We start from the raw sequence: 22,116 nt of genomic DNA on the forward strand, positions 1-22,116 counted from the left end.
TCAGGGGGGTCAAAGAGCTATTTTGGGAGGGAGCTGTACCACATACAGAAATCTGTTTCATACTAAGGTGATAAAAGGTGTTTGCAACAAGCTCTGTCTTAACTTACCACCCAGTCTTGAAACTGCGCCAGTCAAAAATGCTTTGTCATCGGGTCCTCAATCGCCTATCCGGCTGCCAAACACTGACTAGATCCATCTTTAGAAGATCGGCAGTGATCCCAGACAGCGCAATACGGAAAAATCTGAAAAACTGGATATTAACTCTGATATTCTCGGCTTAAATTATGGCTGCCTCTGCTTTTCTTCATTTTAGCGCCGGGATGCTCTTCTGGTTAACTATTTCATTTGTTTATTAATATATCTTAATATGTCCAGATGTTATAGGTTAACATCGTGTTTACTATGTGAGGAGTTCCCTTGTGTGTTGTCACGTGCCATGTTATTGCTGCTATGCTGGTTTGGTCTGTGAAAGTAAAGCACGGCCACCTCCAGTAACCAGAGCTGGGTAGGACCAGCGAAAACCTGTTCTGGCTGGCACGGAATATCTCGGAATTATTAACCAGCAACAAAAACCGGCTAATAATTCGTAGGCCCCGGCTTCTAAAGTACGCACGATTATTCCAAGAACTCGTTTCTAGTGCTGTTTTATTTTGAGCTATTTCTTCGGGGTTTAAGAATCAGGAACTTATTGCTCCGTCCTATACACTCACAGCACCGCCCCTCGTTTGCATCCTCCATTTATCCTCCTCCAGTGGTTGATTAAATGAGGAGCGGGACTGCTGGATAATGGCATTTGTGTAACAGCCTGGCCCCAGGCACACCTGCAACAGACATCTGAAACATACAAGCAAAATTATTGTAAACATAATCTCCCTTTAAAAAAAGATGTGTACGTCTTGTTGTACGCTTTTGCAGAAAATCAGTGTATTTTTTTCTCACAGTCTGGTACGTTTAGTTCCTTCATGACTAAGGTTACCAGATGACCGCATTTCATGACGTTTGAAAAGCTGCAGTCATGAGCTTTTATTTTGGACATCAGTTTTCAGGTGTGCTAGTTCAAGTGGAAAAACTGAAAGGAAACAGGGCAACTCCCATAATACTTAGGATGTTAAACTAAAGTCCACCTCATTGATGACATGCAGCCATCTGGTCAGCTCGTTCATGACCTCTGTGACCAGGACATCTTAGACCCAGGGCCAAAAACACTCCCAGTAAGCAGATGCTGACATCCATTGTGTTATGTAACAACAACTAAAAGTGAAATAAATAATCGTCAGTAGTGGAATGATGCACCGTAGCCAATTAAAATAAAGGGTAAACAAACTCTTACACAGGGGGTAGACAAATACAAAACAAAGAGGAAAGGTATGGAATAAACAACAAGTAAACGATAGTAATGCCACTCCCATTGGCTTTGCCAGTGCTTGTTAAAATGAAACCCATTTAGGCCAAATCCTAATCACATAACGCTCCAAAACAGGGCTGATGTGCAAATATAACAGACATGAGCCAAGTTACATTTTTTGCTGCATATCTCCGAAACAGCAAGCACCTTCCAGATTATTGAACCGCAGCAGTTTTGTGCATTTGAACAATTTACAAGTGAAGAGACTTGTGTTCAACCAACGTGGCTCAATGAGAAACATATTTTTATTGAACGTTATATGGAGTTTCTCGAACACTTTGTGATAACACTACTTAGTATTGGCAGTTATGTGACTTCAACCACAAATAGTGGTAAACATGCAAATTTAACATTAAATGCGAATAACATGTTTCTGCATGGTTTTCCAAATTCAGCGTTCAAATATAGCACCCACGTTTTGCGGGTCATAAATAGGCCGCCTCTACATAATGTTTATTAAACAAGCATAGTTTTCCTTAGACCCTGACTGTTGATTTACCCATAGATATCGTAATTTTCTGTTTTATTTACGGCTAGTCAAAGTAAATAACTTGAAGTTTCTCCAAGGAACTGTAAATCTGGATTCGTGCTTTGTGTTCCAATACTGACAACATTTACCATGCTGCACAGAAACTGGATCGGTCCTTGCGCCCGGCGAGCCTTTTGTGCACAAGCGCACACCTTATGCACGTGTTTGCCTTGCAATTAACTAGACAGTCTTAGCTGAAAGGGGCGTGAGATCATTTATACTCCCAAACAGCAGGTGAAAATGGTAATCTTGTGATAAAGGGCATTGCAAAGCCCCAATGTTCACACATGCACCCATCCTTGGGTAGCATGAATAAAAACAATCCATGTACTAAGCAAGGAAGAAACTAAGCAACTTCACCCACCACGCAGTGGCGGCCCGTCCTTTAGGGCGGAGGAGCCACGCCCTGCGCAATTTGCGCAGACTCCTGGCTGCCTGAGCTGAACTTTGCTGGGCTGAGGAGATCACAGCTCCTATGGGCGTGACCTCCTCGGCCCAGCTAAGGTGCCTCGAGGCCCTCCCCTGGGTGACGAGGAAAGCGTCACCAATTGACACTCTCCCTGGGCGCTTCAGTTTTAGCCCTGAAGCGCCCAGGGCGAGTGTCAATCAGGGACACCTCGTCACAGAGTGGGGTGGGGTCAGCAGTCTCACTGACCCCACCCCACTCTGTGACGAGGGGACTGCTGCCTTCCCTCATGCAGCAGTCCCAACCCTCCTGGGACCTGGAGGCTAAAGGTAAGTGTGTGTGTGTATGTGTGTGTTATGTTTTACATTGAATGTTTGGTGCACGCGTGCATGTTTGAGTGTTATGAGTGTTGTTAATGGAAGTGCGTGCGTGCGTGTGTGTGTGAAAGAACGAATGTGTGTAATCTTGTAAAATGAATGTTTGGTGCATGCGTGCATGTTTGAATGGAATGAGTGTTGTTAATGGATGAGCGTGCATGCGTGTCTGTGTGTGAAAGAATGAGTCTGTGTGTGTGTTTGTGTGTGTGTGCCCCGCCCGCCCCCTCCCAAAGCTGCCAGCCGCCACTGTGTCCTAGCAGACACAATCCTACCTTGCTGTGATATTGTATGAACATGTTTGATGCGTAATACAACAGGTCTTAACATTTTAAAATATTGATGGTGCTATGGACATACGCTTTCACAATACTAACATGTTTTTCGCCTCTGGCCTTCTATAAATGAGGGCCTTGTTTAGGTTGAAATGATAATTGCTGTAGCTTTTTGATTCTCAAAAATGTTTCTTTTACTCCACAGCTATGGAACCTGGACACATGGAATATTTAGGAAACTGGGGATACCTGGACCGAGGCCCCTTCCATTTATTGGAACATTCCATGGGTACAGAAATGTAAGTGCGCCAGCTGTGATCTGCATGGAAAGGACACCGCTCATTAACTGTTTAGTAAGGTCATCAGATAATCTTTTTGGAATGGAATCTAAGTGCAACCAGTGTGACCTGGTCTCAAGATTTGTCTGTGGAATGTGCCCCATATTTTATCTTTGTGGGGTGGCAACTAGCTGTTATTTGTGTAATGTGGACTGCCAATGTGATTTTTGTTTCAGGGAACGTTGAGTAGAAGTGGCATCCGGTATGATCTGTGTGGAATGTACTCCGGATGTTTTCTTTGGGAAACAGAAGCTATTTGTGTTTGTGGGAGCTGGACCTCAGACGTTATCTGTGTGGGTTGACTCCAGATGGGATCTTTCGAAATGGATACACCCTAATCATCTACAAGGGAACTAAATAATGAACATGCAAGGTGTGAAAGACACTGCAAACCACTGCAAACATATGTGCTTCGAAAAAGTGTTGAAGTAGAAACATGCAACCGTATCTAGGTTAAGCTGGGCATGTTCCAAAAAACACAATTCCTGGAAGTATCCAATGTGTATGTGAGCTCACTAAGATATCCTTACCCTAATCAGATGGGTTAGAGACCATGAGTCTGGGGCATCCACCCCCTTTGAAAGTAATCGGTCCAAGCTATGTTAGCAGGTTTCCCTCTGTGGCAATCCCCGTAAGGGTTATATGTCCCCGACGGCCAATTTTTCGTGCATGGAAAAAAGAAGGGAGTGGTCAGGGCTACTTTTAAGTTAACCAAGTCCTGATATGCGTAAACGGTGCAGGGTGTAGCATGCTCTCCAGTGGTTGATCTTACTTACTAATCTCATCTAAAACAATCGGTACAAATTATGCTGGCAGCGATCCCCATGTGGCGGTCCCCATAGAAGTTAAATGTTCACTATGGCCCAATATGGGTGCAGGGAAACAGTCTGTCCCTCCTTCCTGGTATCGCTATTGCCTTCATAAGTTGAGTGCTGGAATGCTGTGCATGCAAGGTGAAAAAAACATAAAAACACTTGAAGCCCTCCCCAACCTGCCTTCCGATTGCTATGGCCCCCTCTCTTACTTCGTCAAGGGGTGCGTTGTTCTCTTGCACCTAAAAAACTGCCTCTCCCAGCTCCTTGTCCACTGGTTGAGGGCATTCGGGATAATTAAAAAAATCCCAGTGGTAACACGTCCGTGACGGTGGAGGGTCGCCATAGGGCACATCTAGCAACGCCATATAAGCAACCCAGGGATCACGGGAAATGTAGGTTTGGGGCCTGTATCTGGCTCATATGGTCCCCTTTTGCGGTCCTCATACATGCACTCGTTTATTACAAGCCAGATGCGTGCAAATGTGAAAACTCACAAAGGATCACTTAGGTAGATGTGTGTTTGTGTTTTCAAGCTAAATATTTATGGATATAAAACAAAAGTGCATATCTGGGGATCTACTGTGAAGTGTTCAAGATGATGCTTCTCAAAAAAATTCTTTTTTTATAAATATATCTCCTTCCCCAGTACAAAAGAGTCCAAATGAAGCCAAAAATTCTTCTGTGATAATTTGTGGTTACTTTGCATATTACCTTAAATAGACTGTACTATAAAAGGGCAGCTTCTGCTCCCTATGTCAGTTATTTTTCACATACAGATTATAGTGATGGTTAAAACTGGGATCTATAATATTTTGGCTCAGTCTGTGAAGTTAAAAAGAACAGGAGGAGAGAGAGAGAGAGAAGAAAAGTGGTGTGTGGTGTGTGTGTTTTACTGGAACGAACTTCTTCTGAGTACCTTCCTTGTTAAGGTACGATGATGGGCAGTACAAATGACCCTTGTGTTGCATGCTAGGCAACGGCCAAACCCCACACCAGTCTTTTTTGTTTGCTGGATAGTACATGCTGGAGAGGTGCTACAACCCACACTTGCCCGTTTCTCTAATCGGGACCATGTAATCTCATTGTTAAGGCCATTCCTGTCGGTGTGCAATCTCTACACCCACCTTTGTTCATACCACAACATGACTTTGGTCATATCTTGTCTTAGTTTGTTTCAGTTTCTCAGGTCACGCACCATTCTATATCATCAGCACTGTGATTCTTCATAATGTAATGGCTTGTACGTTTGGAGTCACGTTTGCAGTGGATCATAATTCTGTGCTCGCAGATACGTGTTCTAACTTTGCGAGTTGCCATCCCAATATATCTCAGTTTCGCAGGACACATATATTACATTTTTGGTATTGTAGTTTGATAAGGATCTCAGTTCCCAAGGTTTCCCAAGTCCTGGTTGAAGTTGGGTGTCTTCTTCCTAAATCTGCAAACACTGCATTTCCTACATGGTGAATGTCCTGATGGGCCTGGTAAGTTCCACGAGGTCTGTTGTCTCTAGATGGTTGGTCTCTTTCTTGGTTGTGTGTGTACTATCATGTCCCTTATGCTTTTTGCTCTTTTAAAAGCATGCATTGGTTGTTGAAATTGTAGGTCAGAATCTTCCATTTGTCTTTAATCTTCTGCACGTCTTTGGACAGAGGACTGAAAGTAACTACACAGATCAATCTCTCTTCTGTCGGGTTTTCAAAGGACTCAAGTACTTGTTCTCTGTTATTATTACGAGCCCTCTTGTTAGCTCTCCATATCAGATGACTTGGGTAGATCTTTGCTTCTAGCTTATTGGAGAGCTTTCTGCATGTCTGTTGTATTCCTCTAATTCTGAGCAGTTTTGTCTCAGGCGCAGGAATTGGCCTACTAGTAGATTCTCTCTCAAAGCTCATGGATGGAAGCTCTTGAATCTCAGTGAGTTGGTTTATAATAAACCTGGGTCTCAAGGACTCTGTTCCCAGCCTGTATGAGGAGATCGAGAAAGGGGAGTTCCATCTCTTCTATTGTGATAGTAAACCATAAGTATGGGTTGAATGCATTCAGCCATGCAGAGAAAACCATTGCCTCACTTTTGTGCCCTTCCAAATCAATTGTATATTGTCTATGTATCTTTTCCATAATCTGATTTTGTTTTTCAAGGAAGGGATTTGAATACTGTAGAACATAGTTCATCTCAAAAGAGTGGACATGTAGGCATGCCAGGCTTGGCGCAAAGGTACTGCCCATTGATGGACCCTGATGGGATTTTTGTGTTGGAGACATCTTTTAAGAGTGTGAACAGAATGAGATGGCGCACAGTTGAAATACAAGGTTGAACTCTTTAACTGCCTCACTCAAGATGTCAATTTTTTTGATCTGGGGAGAATAGGTAAGACAGGCACTCGATATTTATCACTTTGATTTCCTCACATGCTTTTTCACTAGGACCCAGTCTCCAGGACTGAGATTATGAAACTGCTCCTGATGTAATGGGGCTGTGGCTGCTCTGACCTGATGAGACACAGCACAGACCATGTCAGCCACTTCTTTGCAGTAATCAAGAATCATATAATCTATAATGTTCACAAGTGCATCTGCAGGTACAGCTGTCAGTCTGATCGCTCTGCCCATGATTATCTTGTGGCGGTACAGTCCTGTCCACCAATCAAGAATACTGTGAAGACTCATCAACACAAGGGGCAAAGCATCAGGCCATTTCAGAGATGTCAAAGCACACACTTTAGCCAGTCTGAATTTCATTGTGTCTTTCACCTGTTCCGCTATCCCTGAAGCCTCAGGTCGAAGAGCTGCAATGTAGTCTCTGCTCCACCTCTAATGCTGCCCACAACAATTTCAGGACCTCATTGTTGAAGTGGATCCCTCGGTCTGACTCCAGAGAAGTCAGGCAACCAAATCTAGGGATGAGTTCCCTCAAAAATAGTTCAGCTACTGTGAGACTGTTAGAACTTGGGTCTCTAGTTGGCAGTGGTATGCACCCTGTCCAAGTAGGGACCACAGTCCTAGTCAGGGTAAGTCACAAAACAACCTAAGTTATCCCGTGCTCACCCTCTGGTAGCTTGGAACAGAGCAGTAAGGCTGAACGTAGAAGGCAATGTGTAAAGTATTTGTGAAATAACACATACAGTAACACAGTGAAAACACCACAAAAAGTACTTCACACCAGTTTGGAAAAATAGATAATATTTATCTGAATAAAAAAGAGCAAATCGGCAAGAATCCAATGTGCACAAGTCAAGATATCACTTTTTAGGGATTTAAGCAAGTCCTATCCTATAGGAGTCAATGGATGTATCTTTTGAGCATAAAGTACATGGGATGCATCAAAAATAATGATGCAGAGGACCGCAAAGGAGGTGAGGTGTCAGAAAGTAAATCGATGCGTTGATTTTTCAGCGTGGCGGAGGTGATGTGTTGATTTCTTGGTGCATAGCCTTGGGTCCTTATTTCGATGTGGGGATATTTTGATGCCCAGGGATGATACAAAAAAAAATCCAACATGTGCCGTGATGATGAAGCAGGTGCTGCGTCGATTTTGCTGGTGTTGCATCGGTTTTTCTGGTGGAGTGAATTTTCTCTCTCTGGTGAAGTCTTTGATGGCCTTGAGATGTTGTAACAGGAGGCAACCTCATGTTCAGCCCTTGGAAATCCCTAGTGAGTCAAGGCAGAGTCCTTCCAGCAGAGTCAGGGAGCAGCAGGCAGCAGGGCAACGAGCAGGAGAGCAGTCCTTCCAGAAAAGCAGTCCAGATGAGTCCGGCAGTCCTTCTCACAGAGTCAAGTTGTAGGTCCAGAACTGTCTGATTTTAGGGAGTCACGGACCCAGTATATATTCCCAAATATGCCTTTGAAGTGGGGGAAACTTCGAAGAGTGGTTTTGAAGTGCACCAGTTCCTGTTTCAACCCAGTCCTGTCTGTCAGGAAATATGTGGAGGGTTATCAGTCCTTTGTGTGAGGTCAGGCCACTAGCCTTTGAAGTGTCCCAGGAAGACCAATCAGTATGGAAATGAATGCTGATACAGCTGAGTTTCCTGTTTTATGGCTGTTGAGGTGGAATACAACAAGGGGAGCTGTCAACCAGCACAGACCAGATGTGAACTGGAGACAGGGTTTAAGACACATAGGGCAGAAAGTGCAGAGAAATGCCTACTTTCTAAAAGTGGCATTTCTAAAATAGTAATGTTAAATCCAACTTCACCAGTAAGCAGGATTTCTTCCCACCATTCCAACCATACTAAACATGACAATACCACTCCTTTTCATCAGAAATTAACACTTAAAAGTACATCATGAAATTCCAGTGCTGGCCTATGAGAGGAGGGTTTAGGCTTCACAATAGTGAAAAAATGACTTTAGGTGTTTTTCACTACCAGGACATGTACTGTCGTAGTTGGACTCTTGCTCTAGGCAAAACTGCTGGTTTAAGGATGACAGTACTTATGTTTGTAGGCGACTATGCCTATCCTACAACAAGTCGCAGCTGTCGTCCCAACCTTTCTGGCTCACTAGCAGCACCTCACCAAAAACCCAAATTGTAAAAGGTGATTTGTGGCAGCCTTTACGCATGGACTCGAGACATCTCAGGGAGCTCCGTGGTTAAACGGAGATTACCCCTCACAGATACATCATGTCTCAACCAAACACAGGCAATAATCGAAGATGCAGAAAAGTTTCAATATTTTTTATTCAATACAACTGCATTCTGCGATAAGTTACATGGCCTGCAATTATTAGGATAATGAACAGTGCAAGAAACAGAATTGTAAAGGCAAGAGTCATTATTACAAAGACCCCCATCATTTTGCAATAGCATGAAAAGCCATAAGGTGTGTAATATGTCCTAATACCATATCATGATAGGTCTAACCTCCTACCTAAAGGAGAACTGGGTATATTAAACCTAATCTGCCAATGCCATGTCCATGAGAGGAGCCGCCAACACTCGTTACCTTGGAATAAGGTCTCTAACTCAGACTCCGTAGGGACACGAAGACTGGGTCGGCGTCAAGACCACATGCAGCATCGATATCAGCTATGGTGGCGATGCCCTCTGGTCGGAATCCCTCTGATTATCTGTCTAAAGTGAATGAATCCGAACGCTAAAATTGCTCTGGACTAAAAAGCTAAAAGCATAAAAACTAGGTAAAAAGTCTACTTTAAAATTTGCTAAAAGATAGTAGTTAAAAACATTAGTTAAAAACACATTCAAGGAGACTTGGGCCCTCATTCCGAGTTTGGCTGGTGGCGGTAGCCGCCAGGCAAACGGGAACCGCCACTTGGCCGCTCCACGGTCAAAAGACCGCGGAGGCCATTCTGGCTTTCCCACTGGGCCGGCGGGCATCCGCCAAAGGAGCGCCCGCCGGCCCAGCTGGAAAGGCCCTGCAACAATGAAGCCGGCTTCGAATGGAGCCGGCGGAGTTGCAGGGGTGCAACGGGTGCAGTTGCACCCGTCGCGATTTTCACTGTCTGCAGTGCAGACAGTGAAAATCTTTCTGGGGCCCTGTTAGGGGTCCCCTGCACTGCCCATGCCAATGGCATGGGCAGTGCAGGGGCCCCCAGGGGCCCCACGACACCCGTTCCTGCCATCCTGGTACTGGCGGTGCAAGCAGCGCCGCCATGGAGGATTCTCCCAGCCGGGGGTAATCCGGCGGGAAACCGCCGGACCCGGCTGGGCGACCGCGGCTCGGAATACAAAAGGAAGCACCGCCAGCCTGTTGGCGGTGCTTCCGTGGTCGTCGACCCTGGCGGTCGATGTCCGCCAGGGTCAGAATGACCCCCTTAATGTCGACCATGACAAGCAAAGCAGGCCAAAGTAAGGGCAATTTAAATGCATACTTTGAATCGGGAATGGCAAGCCAACTCATCAGATTATTTGCTATAGTCATGATCTTGAAGAGAGTTATCGAAGTCACCAATCAAGGACCTCAAAAATAAGTCCACGTCGTCAGATTTTAGATCGATCCCAGGATAGGCAGATGGATCCACAGAGCAGTAGTGCGTGTCAGTCTCTTGTGCAGGTCCGCCTCCAGCAGTGCCACTCTCCATAGTAGATATTATAACCGAAGGCTCATAAGGGGCTTTGCGGCGCAGCCTTAGTCTCAAGGGGCATGACGTGAATGAACCCTCATTGGGGACATCATCAGTTCTTGGTCCACAGGAGATGTCGGTGCAACAGCAAGACACACCATAGGCAGGTGTTCGAAGAGGCACCACACGCAGCGGAAAACTGGTTGTACGCACCAGATAAGTGGCCAGAATGACAACGACCAGTCACGCTCCAATTCCACCAATAAGGAAGCATCGAAGATCCGAACCATGCGTTTCACGGCACAGTTGAGGTAGTGGGAGCGGCTCCATTGCTCTGTGTAGGTGGAAGAAATAGCAGTAGTAGTCCGCCAATCAACACCAAAATAATCTAAAAACCGCCAAACATGCTTGAAAAGAGTGAATGGATGGCTGATGGGATGACTTTGAAAACCGTCTGGAAGATGGACACGAATCCAGGCCTGACAGCCTTAAAGAAATGGACAATCCCAGCAGTGCTCGAAGCATTGAATATTCCGGATACCAGTTCTCCAAAGTGCTTGGGAAAGTTGGTATTTAATAGGGATTGTATCTCAGCTGATGATCTCGCTATCTGGAGAGCATACGTCTCTCTAGCTTATGTCAACGCGACCTGTTTTTGAAACAGTAGCGCCTTTAGCCTGCTCAGTTTGTCATAACTTACATTAATAGTATCTATATGGGTCCACATGTCAGATACTTGTATCTCTCGTGTGGGGGGAATAAAACACGTAACGACCTTCGAGACCGAGATTACTTAGGCAATTCCTGGTCGCATGCCGCAACAACTTTGATCGCTCAGTACCACAAAACTTCCAACGGAAAGTACATGAAATACCGGTCGAATCAAAGGGACAGGAGTACCCTTCAGAAAACAGGCCAAGTTTGCAACCCCTGCATTGCAAAGGCCGTGAAGAGACACCTGCTTACAGATCATTGAATGACTAACAGTAGTCTCACATTCGCTTCCGCTTAGAAAAACCTCTGTTTCACCGTTCAAACATTTATAATCAAAGGGCAGCTCCCACTCTTCCTTAAAATAGCTATTACCTAGTTGCTCAAACCTGCCCACTGCAAGATGTTTCGAGCAATTCGAGAAACGAATAGTAAAAATGGGCAAATTAATAATACCATGTAAGAGCCAAATTGTTGAAGGACTCTCTGCTACCGTGAAGAGAAACTTATTTAACTCCTCAATTTGAAGCATGGTGAAACTAGCTTCCCTTTTAGCCATTGTCTGCTGTTCCCTGGAAAGATTGAACGCAGTGAACAATTCACTACTGTTAATGTACTGCCATGGAATGCGGCCATTTTTCAGTGTCTATAGTGTCCAACCTAGCTGCATGATGGAATGCAGCTGAGTTTGTCCATGATATAAACGGTACATATCTGTCTGAACAATATCAATAGCAGATGACACTATGTTTGACAGTGAATACTTTCTGTTGGACAGAGTGTTCATGCCATTGTCAACAACTGCTAAAGTTTTTTCCAAGTTTTCCTTATCTAACTGCCTTAAACGTGCAGCAGCTTCTATCTGTGAAAGTTTCCAGATCTCATTATACATAGCATACAGGAACCTTTTAGAGCGCTGTTTCCTGGGACCTAGCAGAAAATCCTGTAAGTCTACATCTTCAGAAAGAGTGTTAAGATGTTGTTTAACTGCAGCTAATGTGTTAGTCTGTACCCATTGTTGGCACAGTTTACCCACACTGTATGTTGTAACTATACCTGTGTGTTGACTCGATAACAAAGCAAGTGTTTGGCCTGTTAATCGTAAAAAACCCAGTGAAGAGTTAAAAAAACATGCTTGACATCTATTGGTGTCAGTTGGCCATATTAACCACCCACCGGGACTGGAAAGTGAAGAATTTTAAGTACCAGCCTTAACCATTGCATATAGCGTTTCCTCTGTGATATTAAGGAAATATTGCCAATCATTAAACCTTGCCGGTGTGGGGATACTGGGCGTGTTCATGTCTTTCATTTTTGCTAACCCCAGACAGGATGTCTGTTGGATCTTGTCATTTAAAAAGATCATTTGCACTGGAATCAGGAATGCTCTAAACAAAGCTTTCCTACCCTGTATGTGACAATCTTGTATTCTCCATACACTTTTGACGTCAATAGTGCTCTTCCAGTATTTGTAACCTTCAACTGCAAGCCGGGAAACAAAGGGATCTGAATATATCAGTTTTGTGTTTGTTAGCAAAATCTTCCTAATTTGTGACGGAGGCAACTTGAAATATTATAGTAAAATATATAAATGTATCTGTATAGTGTTTCGGCCTCCCCACTGGTGGTGTCGAACAGTGTTCCCACTGTGTATAGTTTAACACTGGCCTGTGTCTAGTGCCAAAGTGTAGGTAGTATTGTCCTTAATTGTTGTAACAGAACATTTCCCCATAATTCATTGAATGTTCATATACATCATCACTTTTAAATACGGAATAGTCCTTCATTTCAGTCAGCATGGAATCAACTGTCTGGACATACCAATCATCAGATACAAAATCAGGTGTAATCACATCTGTCATAGATATTTTGAACACATATGGAATTTGGATGACCTGAGTAGGCCCGTATATATCAAAGGGAACGTTGTCCCACACAATCCCATCTGGAATCGGTATTGCTGAAATATTCACAAGGGTCAAGTCTCTTCAGACCTTATGTGAGGAATGATATGGAGTTATGAATTCATCCACAGGCTCTACAGAGGACGTTCAGGAATGAAATGACCATTTATGAACAAAAAGAAAACAGTCACAAAACCAACCCAAAACAATAAGGAAGTAAATGTCAAACAGAACCATAAATAGTGCCATGGGCAGATTAAATAGTTCTTTTTAAGCCATTGATACAGCTTACGTGTTTTTGAAACATTGTCAATCACAATAGTGGATGAGTCGGAAGAGAAATCATCAATGTCTATGAAATAACCAGAAGCAGTGTCTAAATGTTGAAGCTGGTGCTTCTCTTGTAGATTGGTCCACTTCACATGGAGGCTCATGGTAGACAGTGTCATCAGTCTGTGAAGTGTTTGTGTAAAAAACAGCCAAATCTTGGACAGGTGTTGTCATTTAAGTGGTAACTAGAACTAGGAAGAGTTCGTTTTCCGCCCTCCCCATGGTCGAGGAGGTATCTGTAACAGCATTGGACATTGTTGCATAGTCCGTAGTAGTGTTGTTCATCCTACTATGTAGAGGTATGTCCTGTTGGGTAGTGAGAGGGGATCGGGAACTACCCAAGGGACCTCTTGGTCTACTGTGAAGGATCAGCCACATGGTGTAATTTGATGTCATCAATGGAAATGAATCTGTTCGTTCGGGAACCAGACAGTGGTGGTAAGATGACAGTCCTGGTACCATGAATTCCCAAGACCGGTGCAGGAGCTGTGTATGATGGGCCGAATTCCTTCTTCACAGCGATCTTCTCACAAACCAGATCCCCAACTTTAGGAATCCAGCCAGTCGAAGTTTTCGCTAAATCCCTTATTCCTAAAGTGGCAGGACTGGTAGATGATTTATCATCACGAAATTGCTGAAGGTCCTGTAAGATAGTGAGATGTTCATTTATGTCAAATGGTGTTTCTACTGCCACCAAACCAGGGGCGTCAAGATCTGGGACATACATAGGTATCCCAAAGAGAACCTCATAAGGAATGCGTCCCCCCAAGGACCGTCATGGCAGATTATTCAGTGCTCTCTGGACCCCATATAGGTGATGAAGCCAACTGCGGCCTGAACTTAATACCCAAGCTGTTAAGTGACTGGGACAGTAATCCTGTTGGAGGCATTCGGAACAAAGGAGTTTACAGTGGCATTATCCCCTGAACTCTCACCCGTAAAGTTCTGACTCACATTCACCGGTACAATTAGTGTTCCTGAACTTATACTAGTTGCTACACCATCTATTCGTTCAGTTTGGGCCACATTGGATTGATGTGGATGTGCTGATGACGAGGCATCCAATATGTCATCACTAGAATCAATATTGCTTCACTATCGTCATCTATGTTCTCTGTATCCTTTACCTTTTCCCCTTTCAATTTCCTTGACTTTTCTTCTCCTTTTTCCTCATCCATCTTCTTGTTCTTCACTGCTGGCACAATCTAGCTCCCTCTATCATGTCATTCCACAACCTTTTCTGTTCTGCATTCCATCTAACATCTGCACAAGTACGCATTGCCTTTTGGAACCTTCCTTGAAATTGTTCCCTCAGCTTGGCCTGGTCTGCATGGTCCAAGGTGTTAAGTGCTTCATAATATACAGGAGATGTTAACCTTAACATCTAGGTCAATGAACAGTGCTAATTTGGAGGACCATCCAGCTTTCTTAGAATTATTTGATATCTTGTCGTTTGAAAAACAAATAGTTCCCCATTTTAGTCAATAGGATGCTCTATTACTGATGTTTTTGACTGCAAAAGGGGTTTGTGACCGGACGCTCTGAATGCTACTCCTACATTTCAACTGTCCACTATCTGTACTTCTGTATAATGATCACCATGCCACTAAGCGCCTTTTCCCCTATCACAAAGCTGCGCTTGACCATTTTTTAATTCGATTTTTGGTTAATGGCTTGCTTTATTGTAAATGAATTTAAAAAAATGTATCCCAAATTTAAAGGGGGAACTTAGAAAGATGGGAACAGATTTACTTAATTTTTTAGATCAACAGCTTTTAAATCAAACATAACTATTGTGTGGTCATTTCTATTACACTTTCGTCATTAACCACTTTGACTTGTCTTCCTTTTTAGGGCGTTTTTGAATTTGATATGGAGTGTTTTAAAAAATATGGAAAAATTTGGGGGTAAGTTTGTTTGTTTATTCTTTAGGCATGACAATTTATTTCACCGTTGTTTGATATAGTGTCCTAGTTAGTGGTCTATGAAATATGTTTTTCTTAGTCCCTTTTGAGGTTTTGCTGGTGTGCCAACACCACCGTGTTGAAATGCATTGTCATGGTATAGATTGAGTCTGGGGAATGTATGTATTAGAAGCCGCACATTTTTCCATTTCGTTCAATGAGTGTGTCACGTTCCTTTGCCAATTGCTGATATTCTTGAATACAGATAAATGAACCTGTGATAGGCTGATTTATTTCTCACAAATAAATAGGATATCCATCTTAAATGGTCTTTTATAAGACTATGGGGGTCATTCTAACTTCGGCGGGCGGCGGAGGCCGTCCGCCAAAGTTCCCCCGCCATAATACCGCAGCGCGGTCAAATGACCGCCGCGGTAATTCTGACTTTCCCGCTGGGCGGGCGACCGCCAAAAGGCCGCCCGCCCGCCCAGCGGGAAAGCACCAGCAACGAGGAAGCCGGCTCCGAATGGAGCCGGCGGAGTTGCTGGTGTGCGACGGGTGCAGTTGCTAGGAAGACACTGAAAATCAATGTGGGGCCCTGTTAGGGGGCCCCTGCAGTGCCCATGCCATTGGCATGGGCACTGCAGGGGCCCCCAGGGGCCCCACAACACCCGTTCCCGCCAGCTTGGTTCTGGCGGTGAAAACCAGGCTGGCGGGAAGGGGGTCGGAATCCCCATGGCGGCGCTGCTTGCAGCGCCGCCGTGGAGGATTCACAGGGGCAGGGGAAAACCGGCGGGAAACCGCCGGTTTCCCTTTTCTGACCGCGGCTTTACCGCCGCGGTCAGAATTGCCCTTGATGCACCGCCAGCCTGTTGGCGGTGCATCCTCCAACCCCGCCCTGGAGGTCCATGACCGCCAGGGTCGGAATGACCCCCTATATGAGCAGCAGTTTACAAATAGGCAACGCAGAACACTCTTGAAAGCAAAGTAACAGGCAATGAATGTTGTGATTTTCACAACAGAAGAAAACACTTGTTATGAAGATTCTTGTAATGTTGCATGTCACAAATGTCTATTTAGCACTGTCATATTGGATTGAATATGTATTAACAAAGTCATAAAGTTGCGAAAAATCTTGCATCATGCATTAGAATGAAGTAACTTTAGAAATTAACATATTTTGTCCCTCACGTACAGCATCCTGAGCCAGGCATTTTGCATCAAGGTGCTCACTACCAATTAGTTAGGCAGCACCATATGTCATTGCTAGCATTAGCAATGTTTGGTGATAATGGATTGATTTTGTGAGGGGGCGGGTATGGAATGGAAATGTCTCTAATGTGACATGTATACCTGCTCTGAGTGCCTGACTGCATCTGAAACTGGTACCCTGCCTTTTATTTTGCTGATGGCGTCACTTATCTAGCATGTGCCCAGAGGCTGAGGCCAAGGGCTGTCCCTGACAATGTGAGATCAAGGACCAGTCCTGTGAACTTAAGGGAGGCCACCAAACAAGCCCTCATATCAGGCATGATCTCCTGACCTTGCCCTGGTTATATAGCATAAAATGTTGGTGACTTCATACCGTGTTTTGTGAATTTGTAGTGTGACCAGATTGTTTTTCTGTGATGGTGAGAAAGCAGAGTATCCTCAGTTCCTCTTTCATGAGAAATTCAGTCATTTTTGCTGACATTCTCTGTGTTTCTATGTGCAGTGCCTTTGTAGCATTGCACAAAATGAAGGGTGATGATAGCTTCCCCCAGAGAGAGGAAATGCACTGCCTGCATTTCTGTGCCTGGAGAGTGGAGCACCAGACACTAAAGTGAGGAGGATGGAGACAGGGCTACTCATATATTCCATGAGGGCCTTATAGGAAAAGGACTGCTAATTAGTTCATTGCCATCCGCCTTTGGTAGGGATAAAAGATGGAACTGATGAGGATGTTTCTGCGCAAGGCCTGCCCTTTTGTGACCATTGCCTCTGGAAGGCAAAGATAACCAACAAAATTGTTGTGCATTATTGTCTTTGCAGCACGATTCATCCCATGCCAAAATAGACCAATCATTCCTTTTTTCTTCTGAGGGAGATTCATTGTCTAGTTTGTTTTTTCCTCTAGACTTGAATCCACCTGACTCAGCTTGCTGAATCTATCATAAACTGTTAATTAAACCATTAACCTCAGCACACAGTAAACAGTGTTTTGTATCCCTATGCTGACTTTTTTTCCTTTTTGGGATATAACTTTGTATCTAATTGTGGCGAAAAACCTAGCCATACACAATTCAAATTTCTAATAATGTCACCAGTATGATTATTATATACTTTTACATAGGATGGTGATCTCTGAAAGTATTCTCTAACACACAGGCCTCAGTGAAGGACCCACATTTTTCATAATTAATGATCATGCATTTATTTCAGGTTGGTTTAGTAAGCAGGTCCCCATCCAAAAGACAATTAATTGCCAGGCAGCCCATCTCCCTCAGTTTCCCTTCTGTTTTGATCCATGCTTGGATGTCAATGGGAAAGCATATCAAGTGAATTCTACCACTCCTTGAACAGGTCCCATCATACCTTCTTCTGTCCACCCATCCATCTACGCTTCCATCATCCATCCTTTCACCATTCCATTCATCATTTTATCATTAGTCTTCCTTCCATCTTTCCCTCATACTCCCAACCATACATCCATCTAGGCATTACTTTTTCCATCTTTCATTTCACCCATCCATCCAGGTACCCACCTACTCACCACATATTGATTCAACCTTTATCATTCCATTCATTCTTTCTTTCACCTTCCTATGCAAATGTTGCTTACCCATCCACCCATCAATCCGTTCACCTTTGCATTCATCCTTTCTTCCTTTTGATGCTTCCTCTTGTCATAGTTTCTTCCTTTTTCATATGGCCTCCTTTCACTGTTCCTTCCTCCCTTTCTCTCATTCACCCACTTTTTCCTCACCATTTCTTCCCTTGCGCCCCCTCCTCTAGGATTTTCCATTTGTCTGCAGAGTTATAGACCGAATAGACTCATAAATATCTAATCAAAAATCCTAGTGTCAACATCGCCCCTGATTAGTTCCTAAAACTGGGGTTTACTACAATGCTATGGACCATACTCCAGGTCAATATTTCTATTCATACAAATACATAGTGGGATACTTAAGCATTAAAACCTCCCACAATCAAAGTGAAATGCGCTTGCTCTTTTTCAATTGTACTCATGATTAATTTACTAATTGTTGTCTGCCTCTTGGAAGAGTTTGAAGGGTGAGTGAGGGTAGGACAGGTACAGCCTGTTGGCCACACAATCTGCTTTTTCCCATATTTTGGCATCTTCGTTAGACTTGAGCTCAGCTCGGTGTTTCCTTGCCCCCTCTGTTCTTACAATCCACATTTCCCAGATATTTTTGAATTGTAACACAGTTAATGGTTGTACATACTGTAGACAGTGAAATTCAGACAAGTATAAGTGTCCTGTTGGCAGGGGCTGAATTATTGGATAGAGTTATGTGTTGCTTTCTGCCAGTCCAATTCATGTTTAGTGGTGCCCAGATGGATCAATGCATGGGAGGGTAAGTATAGGTTTATATTCACATACCCCTATTAGTTGAGCAGGAGGAAGTTAAAAGAAGATGAACTGAACAATTGCATATCTACTCATTGAGTGTTTGTTCCATTTATCCTGTTTAAAGTTATGCTTACAGACGCGTGCCTATCTTTCAGCCTCAAGGCCCACCTGGCTCTTACAGTTGAGTTACTCTTTACTTATGTTACTTTCAGCATTTCTTTCAGTCTACGAATTAAGGCCACATCCCTCAACTAAATTCTGTCCCCAGAATTTGTAGGTAGTGCGCAAGGGCTCAAGGTTCAAACACCAATTGTTTGGCCTTCATTGTATTTTTTTTCTTGGATGATTGTGTGTCACCATCTTGACCTTCATGAGTTACTGACCACTCCATCGACCTGACAAGTATGCTGGACGTATCTATTACCTCAACCTGGCATTACTTTGATGGGCAACCACATCTTTCGAACTTCAGGTCTGACACAAATACTTTTTCTGAGTTCATGTAACTTAGTTTTGATTTATCCGCTTCATACGCTAGAATTTCCAGGAATAAATCAAACCTATTCATGTTAATCTAGCACTCCACTCCCAGCAAGTTTGGCAAGAGAGGCAAATAAATGTTATTACGAGTCGAAGAAATGGTTATGGTTGATGTGATGTTCAGACTAAGGTAGTGGGCTGGGTGATTTAATGATCATGGTTCATGTAATAGTAAGGCTAATGTAATGGTTATCTTACAATAATGGCCAGGCTGATGACATGATTATGCTCTATGATAATGGTAATGGTTGATGTAATAGACAAGTCAAAGTATTGGTCTTCTGCTGTGAGCAAGGTGGGGTTGCGCCCATCTGACATCTGTACCTATTCGGTTGATGTAATGGTCAAGGTCGATGGATTAAACATGTTGATGCAATAGTCTGGTCAATTTAATTGTGAGTAGATGTACTGGTGTATAGAGAAGGGATGTCCCCACCTGACGATTGGCTTGTCCCTCCATCTTTGTAGTTGCCCGCTGATCAACACCACTGTTCTGCAAATATTCCCCTATTGACTGATATTACCAAAAAAATACCCTATTACCTGTGTGCCATTTAACAATCTTTTTATCTCTTTCTTTTTTGTACATCACCCAATTATATATTTTTCATTTAGTCTGGGCCTGTTTTCACAAATAAAGCACCAGTTACTATATAGGTTATCCCTGAAAGTAACGATTGATATGGAGCTGTGTGTTTTGCAGCATCAAGTATTTTAAGGTAAAAGCTTTCATTTGATGTAGATGTTTGGAACAGCCTTAAAATATTTTTCTCGCTTGCAATTTTTGTGTTCGGTTGTAACCTATTTTTTTTTTACTTACTTGTATTCTGTTTTTTTTTTAAACGTATTTGGGAACCTCTACCTGTTTTCATCATCCTGCTTACTCGAATTCGCAGTTTGCCATTATGTAATGCATGTCCTGCTTTCCTAAGGAGTACAAACTGAGCAGTGTAATAATTTATCTAGATAACATCAGACCCCTTCTCTCTGATCTTTGTGTTCCCTTCCTGGATTTATGTGCGGTAAAATAATCAGAGTTGTTGCGCTTTTTTCACACTGTAGAACCCAGCACTTTGCAGAATGTCTATTACTTCTTTACCTCTTGCTTTTCCATCGGAAGGTTTAATCCAGGCTTGCACTATTTGTTGTGAAATAACCTGACGTGCATTCCATCCATGCACAGAATGAAAAATGTTCTAGCTTACGCGTCAAGAATTTTCAATCCTATTAAGGTCAGGGAGGCAAGGATTATGCTTCTCTTTATTTACTGATAATAAACAGCAGCCAATCAAAAACGTTAAACACAAAAAACTATTTAACCCAAGATCACCAGTAGTCCATACTGACATCCAATCATATGTGCTCCTCACATGTATATGTCCATAGAAACACAGTCCTTCCTCTTTCTTTGCGATCAACCTGACTCCTTGAAACTGGAATGGGCACACAGGAGGGAATCGATGAAACCTCTCACCAACTTCTGCCAACAGAGCTCAAACCAAAGTTGGGACATCTCCCGATCTTCATGTATCCTTGTTTTCGTAACCTAGGACCAATAAAACATACCAATAATATTCGTCCTGACTCAAATGTATCAAAGGGAGGGTACATCAAAACATCACAGTTCAATGTATCAACATAAACATTATTCATGGCCATGTGAATACCTTTCGATTTATGGGCGGCATAATCCTCGCCTCTGTGTCCTTAATAGAACTGAAAATTCATGACGCATAAGCCAGAATTTTTTTTAATTCTATGTCAGGACCGGAGGGTTCAAATTATGCTAGATCAAAGCTGTTCCACTACCGTAGTAGCACATCAACAATAGGTTTATGATAAAATACCTTGAAAGTAGAATCTGAAGACCAGTCTGCCGCTGCCATTATGTCCTCTAAACGAGAACCTGATCAAAATGCTTTCAAAGCAATGGCACCACAGGCAGAATGTGCTCCAAATTTGGAAATGTCAATGCCAGCTTCTTCTAATAACGATCTAACCCATCTAGCTAGGTAGCTGCAGAAACAAAATCAATACTTGCCCCTGGGCATCTCAACGAACTTCGCAAGTATTGTCCTTTCTAGCGCAGGTGTTTTAGTAAAAATGATTCATGAGTGTTTATGTATTCTGAGTAATGGATTTGTGTAGCGAATATAATAACGTAGAAAAATAGTGCACACATTTGAAAATGTGATTACGATGAGTGGCCACCAATATTCACAAAGTGTACTTATTAATATTATTAATATGAAATGTTGAGCCTATGTTTGACTAATGTGCTAATACGTCATATTGAAGGTTATGCATTATGTATTAGCTTTATTAATTGTATGCCTTAACATAGCGAAGGTCTTGGCCTATTTGCCAGGCCTCAGGTCAAGCTGTATTTCCTAACGTTTAATAAATGGCTGTCCTAGAGAGTTAAACTGTGATTTTCGCTTGTATTATGTAAATGTGCTCACAGCTGAGAATCTTTTCTCATGAAAACTGAGCGCTAGAAGATGCTGTTCTTGCTTAATGTAACATTTTGTGTGTAATGTGTGTAAGACTGACTTTCTCAGGAGGAGAACAATGGAGACACTGACTGGAGTAGAAGCTGCACCAATATTGTTACCTGACGAGCGGAATGATGACGACCTTGCAGCATAACCAATCAGCGACATGTGAACGGAGTAATAGTAGAATTCATGGATTTGGAGGTTTAGTTTTATTGGACAAAGTGTGAACATGCGATTCCTTGACCAATAGGGATTTGAGAAATACTTTTAGTGAATTTAACTTAACGAGACTGCACCAAAAAAAGTTAGCTCATTGACTATTTTCTTGCTGGCCGAAAGGTCAATATTTTTTTGTGAGTCTTGACAAGAGACGTGCTTAACTTTATTGCTTAAAGACTTTGCATTTTCTGAACTTTGATGCTGAATTCTGATGCCTTGCTGATCGACTGATGTCTTGATAACAAAGACCATCTTGTCTTGCCGATCCAA

General features: G+C 43.0%; 1 protein-coding gene across 1 annotated transcript in view; it reads left to right on the forward strand.

Moving 5' to 3' along the window:
* Positions 1–22,116, forward strand: part of LOC138261214 (cytochrome P450 3A21-like) — a 184,051-nt gene that overhangs the window by 25,339 nt on the left and 136,596 nt on the right. Inside the window, exons 2-3 of the mRNA XM_069209967.1 lie at positions 3,195–3,288; positions 14,966–15,018. Of these exons, the coding sequence (XP_069066068.1) occupies positions 3,195–3,288; positions 14,966–15,018 (147 nt within the window). The remainder of the gene's footprint in view (positions 1–3,194; positions 3,289–14,965; positions 15,019–22,116) is intronic.

Source organism: Pleurodeles waltl, chromosome 10 (assembly GCF_031143425.1).
Source record: "Pleurodeles waltl isolate 20211129_DDA chromosome 10, aPleWal1.hap1.20221129, whole genome shotgun sequence".
Taxonomy (NCBI): domain Eukaryota; kingdom Metazoa; phylum Chordata; class Amphibia; order Caudata; family Salamandridae; genus Pleurodeles; species Pleurodeles waltl.